Source organism: Chaetomium strumarium, assembly GCF_033439665.1.
Source record: "Chaetomium strumarium strain CBS 333.67 chromosome Unknown B0T15scaffold_2, whole genome shotgun sequence".
NCBI lineage: Eukaryota > Fungi > Ascomycota > Sordariomycetes > Sordariales > Chaetomiaceae > Chaetomium > Chaetomium strumarium.
In genome coordinates, this window is record NW_026944430.1 from 579,745 (window position 1) to 591,436 (window position 11,692).

The 11,692-nt window shown below is 54.3% G+C and overlaps 5 protein-coding genes across 5 annotated transcripts; 2 read left to right on the plus strand and 3 right to left on the minus strand.

The window, feature by feature from the left end:
* Positions 1-94: 94 nt before the first annotated feature.
* Positions 95-1,089, minus strand: B0T15DRAFT_499756 (uncharacterized protein). The gene is made up of 3 exons (XM_062867350.1): positions 651-1,089; positions 357-536; positions 95-252 (listed from the first exon to the last, which is right to left on the minus strand). The coding sequence occupies exons 1-3, from the start codon at positions 924-926 to the stop codon at positions 187-189; spliced, it is 522 nt and encodes a 173-aa protein (XP_062723629.1). The 5' UTR covers positions 927-1,089; the 3' UTR covers positions 95-186.
* Positions 1,090-3,276: 2,187 nt separating this feature from the next.
* On the plus strand, positions 3,277-5,691 carry B0T15DRAFT_499757 (uncharacterized protein; the record flags this gene model as incomplete). Its single annotated transcript, XM_062867351.1, has 3 exons — positions 3,277-3,496; positions 3,769-4,056; positions 4,957-5,691. 3 exons carry the CDS (start codon positions 3,277-3,279, stop codon positions 5,625-5,627), a joined length of 1,179 nt encoding a protein of 392 aa, XP_062723630.1. The 3' UTR covers positions 5,628-5,691.
* A 1,281-nt stretch (positions 5,692-6,972) lies between these two features.
* On the plus strand, positions 6,973-8,135 carry B0T15DRAFT_86811 (uncharacterized protein). The gene is made up of 2 exons (XM_062871402.1): positions 6,973-7,539; positions 7,636-8,135. Exons 1-2 carry the CDS (start codon positions 7,111-7,113, stop codon positions 7,942-7,944), a joined length of 738 nt encoding a protein of 245 aa, XP_062723631.1. The 5' UTR covers positions 6,973-7,110; the 3' UTR covers positions 7,945-8,135.
* An 83-nt stretch (positions 8,136-8,218) lies between these two features.
* B0T15DRAFT_522800 (metalloprotease) lies at positions 8,219-9,629 on the minus strand. Its single transcript, XM_062868649.1, has 3 exons — positions 9,289-9,629; positions 8,669-9,201; positions 8,219-8,581 (listed from the first exon to the last, which is right to left on the minus strand). Exons 1-3 carry the CDS (start codon positions 9,547-9,549, stop codon positions 8,503-8,505), a joined length of 873 nt encoding a protein of 290 aa, XP_062723632.1. The 5' UTR covers positions 9,550-9,629; the 3' UTR covers positions 8,219-8,502.
* B0T15DRAFT_522801 (uncharacterized protein) lies at positions 9,630-10,226 on the minus strand. Its single transcript, XM_062868650.1, has one exon. It carries the CDS (start codon positions 10,119-10,121, stop codon positions 9,843-9,845), a length of 279 nt encoding a protein of 92 aa, XP_062723633.1. The 5' UTR covers positions 10,122-10,226; the 3' UTR covers positions 9,630-9,842.
* Between the last annotated feature and the right edge of the window lie 1,466 nt (positions 10,227-11,692).

An 11,692-nucleotide genomic window follows, 5' to 3' on the forward strand; every position in this document is an offset into this window, starting at 1 on the left:
GTAATGAAGTTTCAAGTTGTTTTGATCCCTAGCACCCTGCCGCGATAACCCCCATAAACTGTCAAGAAACAACAACCCCCCCCCCCCCCCCAAAACAAGAATTGACGACCTAGATACCTAGGCAGGACCAGACAGCCCGAATCATACAAGACACACAACCGACCCAAAAACCATACCTATTCACCTTCATACAGTGCCCGTAGGCAACTTGTAGCACTTGTCCTGGGAAGGAATCCTCTCATTCCGATCCCACTTTTCGACTCACACGGTTATTATTAGCACGCTATACATTCTCTCTCAAGGCCATTCTAAAAGGGGACGGGACAGACAAAGGGCATTGCATCAGCAGTACATACATGTTCGTGGACACAGCCATCCACCCAGCGCCACCGGTCCGTCACCGAGTACCGGGCATACGACATGTTGGTGCTGGCGTCGAAGCACCACGCCGTGTTCTGCTCGGTCCCGATCTTCCTGCCGTTGCAGAAGAGGGGCCAGATGGCCTGCGGCCCGCTCTGGTACCCGGGCGAGTTTTGCTGGAGCGCGTAATGATCATCGCATCAGCCCCGGGTACAATGCAAAAAACAACGTAGCGCACTTCCGAGGCAGAAGAGCATTGGTCGATTAGGTTGGGGGGGAAGTCTACCCACCTTGTAGACACTGTCGATGAGGGAGAACATGGTCCGGGGATCGCCGTCCACCACAAAGGCGCGGTAGAACTTGTACGCCCTGAGAGCCGTCTCCTCGATCGTCACGGATGAGTTGGGTTGGCAGAGCTGTGGGGGAGAGCTCAGGTTGCACAGATTCTCTCGCTTATCGAGGACTTCATTGTAGTAGGCAGTACTAGTACTGGTCGCTGTCAGTGGAGCAGCGAGGATGCAAAAGGGCGCTACAAGCGCCGCAACGACTATGGTGATGAGGTGCATTTTTTTTTTTTTGTTTTTGGTTCGATAGCAGTTGGGTTAGTTCGCCTTGCCAGAGAGGAGGGAGAATGTAGGAACAAACTTTTTTATAGCTACTTACATGTTACAACGTGACGGAGAGGGGTAGACGAGGACCATGGAGATATCCCACAAACCCCTAACCTTGGCTATCTAAGGCGGATAATATTCTGGGTGAAGCAACGGTTCTGACTGGACGTCATGGTTAAATAGGCGTCTTGGTCCCTGGGCTCCAATTTGCGTGCAATTTACAAATGGAACGTCGACCGACGAACCTCGGCAGATACTAGTTCAAGTTGTTACCACCTTTGACGAATGCAGAAGTTGAAGTCACTTCCTGAGACCATTGGTTTCAGAAACATGGAGCTAACGAGCAAGTCTGCGTAGTCTGCCTCACCATGTGTCATAAGATGAAACGAACAGAATGGGTTCTAGAAAAGCGTAACAATGGAGAAATTGCCAGGGTCATTGATGATGGGCGTCCGGATTTGTGAGCATGTGAGATTCCCGCGACATGCAGAAACAATCAGTGCCTTGCACATGACGGGGTTGGACTTGTTCATCCATCCGTGAGAGCACAAGGGCAAAGAGCGGCATAAGACTGTGGATGACGGCCTCGTTGCTCTTGGGGTAGTCCCCATGGTGTCTTGAGCCTCATGCACCGATGCTCTGCGTTAGAGTGAGCCTTATTGCTGGGTACGTGGCTGATGCTTAGGGGAATCAGAGGTGCCCATACGCGGACCCAGCCGTTTGTCAGTCTGCCGAAGTGTGATAGTCCAGTACCGTTGCCGCGTCGGTCCAACCGACGCCAGATCTCGTTACGATGCCCAGGAAGACGAGGGCGCGATGTACTGAGGCGACCGATTCGGTGAAGTTCCTCATTGTAGGCACCGACTGCTTCCCACTCCAGGCCCTCGACCATAGCGTCGTCCACAGCCCTGCGACGTAGTGAGCCTTGATACGTGCCCCATATATCTGCGCGGGGCCTGACAGCACCGTGAGTTTAGAGTTGGCGATGGTCAACCGTCGCCTGGTATACTCTTTCACTAATAAGAGGTTCCAGCTATCGTCGTCCTCCGACGCCGCGACCATCTCATAGGAGTGTCCAAGATACCTAGGCTTGGGTCCTGGGAACAGGCTATTGTATCGTCCCTGGGCCTGGTGGCCGTCCTCGCTCCGGAATCCTTGGCTACACTCTAAGTATATCTGATCGGTGGCGTAGTGCAGAATGCGCTGCAACAATGTAGCTCTGCACGGTCCAAGCTCGCCTGTTCAGCGGCTACCTCTTCATTTCGAGATAGCGTCGGCTAGGTAGTAAACGCCTTTTCTTAGAGGTAGCGGGAAGGCGAGGATCTGTCCTCGGGCTCCCCAAGCGCTATTACGGAATTTGGCGGGGAACTTTCCTCTCTTTAGTCTATCAAGACGCTGCGTATGGACTGAAAGAAATATTATGATCTCATGGTCCTTTTGGTTCAAGAGAGTAGAGAACAGGTGTGCGCCAGAGCCTGTGGGTTCATGTAGGAAGTGTCCCCCTTAGGCCTGATCGTCCTAACAGCTCTTAATCTGCCATGTATCATACTATGTTCTCCAATGGTTCGAAAGAAGAATGGACTGACAAAACCAGTATATAGTTTACAGAGACTGAGAAGCGTGTCCTTGTCGACAGTGTACATACGGTAGGTACACTTACATTACAAATTTAGGTATGGTCCAGGACCAGACCAAATACCAAGAGAGCTCGGATGTAGTTATATCAGCATCACAGGAGATTCGTGCAAATATATCTATATATACAAGCCCAGTACAGGCCGAATACAAAACACAAACAGAAGAGCTTTGTTATAATTACATTAGTGGTACGGATACGTCTATGGCGTACATGAAAATTCAGAAAAATGACAAGACAGCTCAGCTTTGATTACATCTTAGTCAGATCCCAACAAACAAATTGACGCAGTAATCAGGACGGCGCCGAATTAGTACCTGATACCTTATCCCGTCGGCGGAATTTTAGCCCACCTCTCGGCCACGGGCAACTCGGCGTCAGAACCTTCTGTCTTGCTGCTCGACAGAATCCACCAATAAGCCAATGCGCCGGAGCGCGCGGAACCATATTTGGGTCAGTTGTCCAGGTCCTAGCCGGAGCGGCGTCGGCCGAGGGGGTCGACGGCGGCGCCGCCGCCGTGGAAGCGCTGAAAGGTTAACTCGCGGTGAGTCCTTGGTTCGTAGCCGCTCGCCGAATCCGGACCAGGCCGAGATCAGACGGACATTTCAACGAATGTTTCCGTCAATACGAGGACACGTCACACTTCTCGCCTGATGAGTCGGCTTCGCGATGCAGAGCTTGACGTTGAAGATGATGCCACCAGGTCGAGAAGGGAGCTCCAGCAACAAGATACAGCAGCTAGAAGCGTACCACGAGGCTGCACTGCAGGACAAGCGCTCGCCTTCACCACAGCGGCTGCTGACTGCTGGCCTGGCTGACTATCTGAGCCTTGCCACGCCGTGTGCCCAGACGACAAACCGGAAGTCTACTATCGGATGGGCGGCGACTTGTACGGGAACCTCTTAACTCCGCCGCGGCAACTTCCACCTTTGGTGCGAGAAGGATGTCAGCCCCGTCCCAGGAGACCGGGGGCGTCAAGAGACCGCTTCGACCTGGAACTTCAAAGCCGTAGCTTACGGCCCTCTCCTTCCAGTGCTTGCTTGGTTCGCGTATCACCGTCGTCGGTCCTAACGGTGCTGGAAAGTCGCCATCCTTGATGCAAGAGACGAAGAGGAGAGTTACATAAGAGAAACCGACGCACTAACTCTCAGGCATCCCAAGCCACAGCCCCAGATGAATTCCAGCTCGACCTCCTTTGCAAAACTCTAGATTCTGTTCTGCCTTTGACGGTTTATCACTGTCCGACTGGTCTCGACGACGCGGCGTACGCCCTCAATCCGAGCGAGCGGCGCCCTCGTCATCCACAGACGACGCCAAAGCGGACCTTGGGCCACAGCAAGTCCCTCGCGAGTCAAATTCGCGTAAAGAACATCGCTAACCTCGCGTCGACCATCGAGCGGCTGCTCAATAGGACGAAGCGCGAGGTCGAGCACGAGTTTCGATCGGCCGGTCAGGATCAAGATCGCACTCGACGGGCCATCCACTCGTGCTATGGCAGGACAATAATCACGATTGACTTCCGACAGATGGCATTTTAGTGTTTTGATTATTTAGACAATACATATCGACAGGATATTTCTCATAAAAGTGGTTAATAAACGATCTTACCTTCGACCCCAGTCTGCGCCTGTCTAAGGTAGGCCCATGGTTTCTTGTTTTATTGAGTGAGGTCTCACGAGGTACATACCTACACTACTCAATACGCAAATATAGCTTGTTTAGGCCCGCCCGAGGATTAAGACTTAGAGTTGTAAGGGATTTCCTATACACTATACAGTACTCGGTGTCGTGAGTCATTAACAACACGTCTCAAGTATAGTACCTAGCAAAGGATCACGCATAGGACGAGCTGATTGCTTGTGTCTCCGCTCCGCCACAGGCGTCCGTTCTACTTGTGATATGGAGAGATGACTTTACGATCGTCTTCCTCGTGGTCCATAAGCTCATCCCACCCGTCACTGCCGGTCATCAGCGAATTTCGTCCCATATATAGAACAATCGGTCACCTGGCTTATACAGCCTTTGCTTCAATGGAGAGGTCCGTGCCACGAACAATAGCGAGGTTCACTCGTTAATGAATAGGTCACTGTTCATCTCGCAAATATCTCGTCCCACGTGAGGGCGGTGAATCGATTCTTCTTCATAAACTGTTCCCGTGTTTTCACAGAAGACAGTGGCAAGTAAATTTTCCCGTCATTTTCTCAGTCGGACACAAACGGACTCTTGATCCTCCCTCCGCTCATAATTCTAACATCAACTCCAGCAGCAATACCCATCCAACCGATGGCGGGGACCACCTTCACGCCCTTCCCGCGGCTCCCTACCGAGCTTGATGTGCCATCTGGCAAGAAGCGGTCCCCGCAAGGATCCTCCGCGTCAACATCCGGGGGTACGGCAGCCCCGAAACGCTGGATGCATGGTTTGAGTTTGTGGACGAGTCCGACTTCTCCCGCCACGGAAACCCCGTATGGGACCTGATGAAGGTCTGCCGCGAGGCCTACGTCGAGGTCCGCCGAGCCCTGCCGGACAGGGCCCTCGTGGCGGTCCCCAAGCCGAAGAAGAAGGGGTTCGCCCTTGCGTGGCTTCCCGTCAGCCTCTCGAGGGATCAGTTCTGCGTCCGCGACGTCCTGACCGTCGCAAAGTATTTATTCAATTCCCTGGAAAGGGAGGGGAATGACATCGCGGTCGTGCCCCCTCTGCACACCATCGCAGTGGAACCACAGCTGGTGGTCGGCGGCGGCGGCGGCAGCGGTCCTCAGGGCATTGCCCTAGGAGACCAGATCATGTACACCGCCGCCTTCTTAGGGGCCCAGCGGGTATACCTTCTCCGTTGGGAGCCCTACTATAAGAACCAATCCCCGCAAAGCCTTTCACCCTTGGCAATGCTCGACAACATTCCCAATCTCGGACAGCATCAACCGGAGGCTGTTCGCGCCCATTACTCGCATCTGTTGCAGGCGGCAGACAAAGCAGTAGAAGAGGAGGAGGAGGAGGAGGCGTGGGTCATGGCATTGTGGTAAGTAACCCCCGCCGTTTCCTTCTCATAGAGGTTGTCCAGTAAGCACTCGGGCTGACGGCATGCTTTGCAAGGCAACCGAGTCCAATCCAACATATCGCGAGAGCACCAGTGTCAAGCCACCCTGTGTGAGAAGCCAGACTTCGGATATGGCAGCCTGCCCCGTTGAGGCGCGCCTTGGCCCTTCAATTGATTGCGAGGCGAGCCAAGAGTGGGAGGAGGAGGACAAGTCACAAGACTACATATAGACTTGCTGAAATGTGGCGACGACAAAGGACTTGCAAATGCTAGTTGAGCTGGAGCCAAGCACACGACAGACACAACATCAGTACATCCACACCCACTCGGCAGAAATGGAATCCAGTCCAACCCCGCACAAACCCGAATCTTGTTTTTGTACATGACCTCGCTCTCCATCGTCACCATCAACGTATTACTATGTCCGCCCAAGACATCCAACCTTCCAAATCACTAACCCGTCTCTCCTCTCAAACCGCGATCTATCGGAGAAGGCAGGTTGGTGCACAGGTTAATCGAAGCACTTACATCTATCGTCGACTCGTCGTGGTCTGATTCATCGCACCCGTCCTCAAGTTTCTTGCGGTTGCTACAGCACAAAGCCCTAACCCTGACTCCTGAGGTGCACCTGCATGCCACCGTCGAGGTGTAGTTGGGACGAAGGCGGCATAGGCGGCACCACGTGATGCTCAGCGTGCGGGCTTCTGTTTTTGAACCGAGAGCGGTCGGTCTTCTGCATGTCAACAAGGAATAGAACAAGCTTATCTCCTTGATCTGCCCCTCCTTGCCATAACGAACAGCCTCGGTCACACAAACCGGGGTAGCGTATAAGGCACGCCAGGGCGCGGTTATTTTTAGCACTGCAGCGATTGGACCAAGCACACAACTGTAGCGGGTAGCACAGCCCCCAGCCCTACCTGCCCCTGGAGCTGAAAAGGACGGGGACCTGCCTTAGTGGGCATCGCACCCCTTTTCCCCGCCTTGAGCATGCATTGCAATTTCCGACTTTGAGAAAAATAGACATCCATGGATGCTGCTTACGGCTGTCGGGCAGATCCGCATCTCCACAGCGGACTGTCCTTGCCCCGGGATGGCTCGACTCTGACATGCGGCGCAAACTGACTTTGCAGAATCGTGTTGCAGCTGGCAATCGCTGCTGGGTCTGAACGCACCTCTGACCATGTCTCGGCATGTTGTTGAGAGTAAGATGGCCAAGTGTGGGGTGGTCTTACAGCGCGGTTGACGGGTCGCCAAAGACAACCACCGAGGCAGGGCTGCAGACACGGCACAGAGTGTTGATTTCAAGAGATCATCATGAGGGGAAAAGGAGGATATAAACCAAGTCGACACACTCCGTTCTTCCCAACAGACTTTCTCAGCACTATCGCTAAGCCTACTCACCTAAACACTCTCATCAGCCGCTGCACACAGTCCCGGCATCTTCATCTTCATCGTCGACAGCCTTCGCCATGCAGCTCTCCCTTCTTGCTTTCTCCCTCGTGGCCGCGCTGCCGCTGGTCAGCGCGTACCCGGTCAAGGCCGACACGCTCAACTGCCGGTCCGGGCCCGGAACCAGCTACAAGGTGATCAAGACGTACAAGAAGGGCGCCGACCTCAAGATCACCTGCCAGGAGACCGGCGAAGTGGTCCAGGGCTCCTCGCTGTGGGACAAGACGTCGGACAACTGCTACGTCGCCGACTACTACGTCAAAACGGGCACCTCGGGCTATGTTGCGCCCAAGTGCAGCAGCGGTGGCGGCAGCGGCGGCGGCGAGGGCACCCTGCCCGGCCTGAACAAGGTGCAGTCCTCGCACGCCCGGGCCATCATCGCCCAGGCCAAGAAGGATGGCGTTGGCCGACACGGCTGCGAGGCGGGCATTGCCACTGCTCTTGTCGAGGTAAAGACGGATATCCCCAGATCACTACCTGCAGCTTCATTTTTTTTTTTTAAAAAAAGGGACCCCATCAACTAATCTCAATTACCTACTTCCCAGACCAACATCTACGTCTACGCCAACAAGAACGTGCCCAAGTCGCTCAACTACCCGCACGACAAGGTCGGCTCGGACCACGACAGCGTCGGCATCTTCCAGCAGCGCGTCATGTACTACCCGGACATCGCCGCCGACATGGACCCGGCCAAGTCGGCCGGCCAGTTCTTCAAGAAGATGAAGGGCGTCAGCGGCTGGAAGACCATGGCCGTCGGCAAGCTGTGCCAGAAGGTCCAGGTCTCGGCCTACCCGGACCGCTACGCCAAGCGCGTCGCCGAGGCCACCAAGATCTGCTCTGCTGGGGGTCTTTAAGGATTCCAAAGGGGGGTATTTCGAGGGATGGGAATCTCTCACGCCACTTCACTTTAAATTGTTTGTGGCTTCCTTTCGCTGTCTACTTTTTGGATGTATGTACATACAATCTCTTCTGCTGAGACTTTGCTTGCATTTACGCTAGAAACATGGAGTTTGTCAACCCTCTGGTTTGGAACAGAAACTGGCGGATAGCATTGTATGGTGTCAATGAAAACAAAGAGCGCTACAACGTATCGAACTGTCTTGCAGGGGAACAAGCGGAACACCTGATGCAGCAAATCCGTTCGAGAGTAGACTTCCCTGCCAAAGGGACATCCAGTGGTGAAGTAGTTACAATTCTACGTATATGTACTAAGAACAGGAAAATTCGGCTACGCAATGCACTCGCTATCCAACACCCTCCCGGCCACCCAACCGCAACTCCGACATCTCATCCACGCGCAATGCAGATTCCCCCAGAGCTGCAATCGACTGGCAAACAACCAAACAACTAAAACCGACACCACACTCCAAATGACTCCGTACACTCTCTCCCCGAAACTCATCCCATCACATTTACTTGCCCGCACGGTAGTTATTCCAGAAGCTGAGCATCCGCGCCTGCTGCCCGGGCGTGAACTCCTCATAGCAAGTGCTGTTTTCCATCTCGTCAGTCGGTCATCTATCTCTCCCACAGAACCTCCAAGAGTTAAAACATAAGGTACTATATGGAATTACTCACTCATAAGAATAATCCATATAGTTATGAATCGGATCCACCCCGGGCTGGTTAGGACAGCTATCCCTGCCCACAGGACACCCGGAGCTCTGGCTCGCCTGCGCCGGCGTATCGGCGACGCTATCCCCGGCACCGGTGCACCCCCCCTGGAAAGTATGGTACAGCCCGAACCAGTGGCCGACCTCGTGCGTCGCGGTATGGCCTAGGTTGAAATTCTTCAGGCTGCCCCCCGGAACGGTGTGCGCCAGCACGGTGCAGCCGTCGCGGATGAAGTTGGACGAGCCCGGGTTGGACGTGCCCGACGACGTCGGGAAGTAGCAGTACCCCAGGTTGTCGCCCATCTCGGACAGGAAGTACAGGTTCAGCGTGCCGTACGACCCCTTGCGCAGGGCCCGCTTCATGGTCATCTCGTAGCCGCGCGAGTCGTCGGCCCAGTTGGCGTTGACCGTGCGCGTGGTGCCCTTGTGCGTGAACTGGATCTGGTGCGGTGCGTAGGCTGTGTTGAGCGTCTCCAGCTGTGCTTGGAGCATGGCGTCCTGTGTGAAAAGGCGGGGTTAGTCTTAGTTTTGTTCTCGGGCGTAAAATGGTGAGATTTATCAAGGAACGGTAAGGGGAGGGTTTACGGTGACATAGCCGTCCTTCAGAGAAGTGGAGTTGGACACGACGTGGAAGTACACGTCGACAGTGGTCACGGCCTGGACGGAGAAGCTGCCCTCGCGGAGGGCGGCAGCCTCCTGCGCGGCAAACTTCTGCGAGATCTTGATGTGCTCGGCTTCGGGCTCAGGGGCGCCGCAGCTGAAGGCCCGTTCGGCAGGCCGCAGCGACGGGGCTGCGAGGGCGTTGTGCGCCGCAGCTGCGGCGAGAGCGAACCGTGTAAAGCGCATTGTGGAATGGCGCTTGTAGCTCAAGCTTGAAGCGAATGCTGAGGGGAGATGATAGTCCAGAGGGATGACTGAGATCGCCTGCTCTCTTCTACACGAGGACAGTGACGGGGAGGCATCGTGGACTTATATGCCCGCCCTCGTGCGCCTAGCACTCCCCCCGTCCTCACGCGCCTAGGGGCAGGCCTCAGCCATCTGATACCCGGCCGTGTTGTCGGATTGTGGAAGGTCAGTTTGCAAGCCGAGATTGGCTTGGCCACGGCCCGTTTGCCCGTGATCACGAAATGCGACCTTGATCAAGGGGGGAACTTCCTTCCCGATCGTGACCACCGCTCCGGTAGAGTCCCCTGGCGATCCATTGCACCTCCCCTATTATGAGATAAGCTCCGGCCACTGGCTTGCGCCAAACGCGTGCCGGGCCGCCCATTGGGAACTCGATATCTAGGTAGGGTTACACAGCGAAGGTAGACCAATTTGGCCGCCCGGGACTTGGCCAACCTTTTGTCTCGAAGACTTTGAAGAACAAGGGGGGCCATGGCCATGACCGATCCCACCAACCGGGCCATGCACGCCATGTTTATGCCGCGTGCAAGCAATCCCCAGATTGGGTGAGTTCAGTCGACGTTCAATTTCGCCCGGTACTTGGAAGCCATCGAGTCACACAGCGATGGGCCGCCAAGATCGACACCCCGCAAAAAAAAGCGAGCGGCAAAAAAAGGAGGCTCACGGGAATTTCGAGTGCCGGGCGATGCGACCTCCCCGATTCGGCAGCTGGCTGAGACAACACGACTCCATGATAATGCATGACACTCCGGTCTGCCAAGCACCACCAAACTGTGCGAGGCAGGCGTGTTGACACAACACTGCAACTCTATGACGGGGTGGCTGGAGCCTTGGAAGTGCCGAAGTCGGTGTTGTCGCTGTTGTGATGGGGAAAGGGTTTATCGATTCAAGCCGACTTTCAACGAGCTTCCAAATTTCCAAAGATTCTAACAACCGCGGGGTAGATTACTCCGTTGAGCAAAAGAGGTCTCTCGTATTCTCTGCCCTCTACTCTGTGGGACGAACGCTGTCGGTGTTACCATGACTACCTCAGAATAGGCCGAACACCGGCTTGGCAACCTAGAGCTGTCGGGCATGCGGACGACGCTCACCAGACAACCAATTCTGATAGAGCATATACCCAAAGTTCAAGATAGTAGTGAAGGGGGAAAGGTCCTTGCGGCATCAGGTTGTCACTTGTGGGCAGTCACACTGATGTGAGCCGAGGACAAGAAACACACGGAGTTGAGAGTCTGGGACCCAACAGCCTCTTCCTCTACGCCGTACGGAAGAACCGACATCATGTGGCACTGTTGATAATATTTTATGCACTGTGGCTGGCGACTTTCAGAAAATGAGACTTCAAAGTGCTCTCGGAACGGGTCTTGAATTGCCTGATTCTTAGGAACTCCCCGAGCTTCACTGATGTCTTGTGGCCTGTCAACGAAGACGTAGCGTCACCTAAGGTACTCATGCTTGAATGCCGGCTTGTAAGTAATAAGGTAAACATTGTGTTTCTGACGTACCGTGGTTCAATCATATCCCATGTTTATCTAGAGCTCTTGCTCGTATGTCACTCAAGACAGCCAGTATCGCATCCTGAGCTGTACCATTCTCAACTTCTCCACCATCACATGGTATAGGAGCTGCTCATGGAATCAGAGGCCAGTGCTGTCAGCACCACTGGGGGAAGAAAAGCAGTAATGCTCCTACTACTCCCATTGCTACTCCAGCTCTAATAATTACGATGGTTCCTATAGTCATTGTTCATTAAATCTGCGCCTCCGCCGCCGGCAGAGCATCAGATCCCGCCAGGTACGGCACCCCTTTCGTACTACCCATCATCATGGGAGGCTGAGCCCAGCAACAGTCAGCCTTAGAATCAGGAAGAAGCCTCCCATAACGTCATCGATGGTAAATGCAGGTCCCACGGGCATATGCAGGTGTGTACCCGCAGAGAGACTGAGAGACATCGTGTGCTCATAAATGCTCATGTCGGTGTGCCCCGAGGCAAAGTAATCCGAGAGACATGTCTTGCACCTGTACGTTTACTCTTAGGAAATCACAGTGAGCTGCAAACATACGTCATAAGCTGAACAAAGCA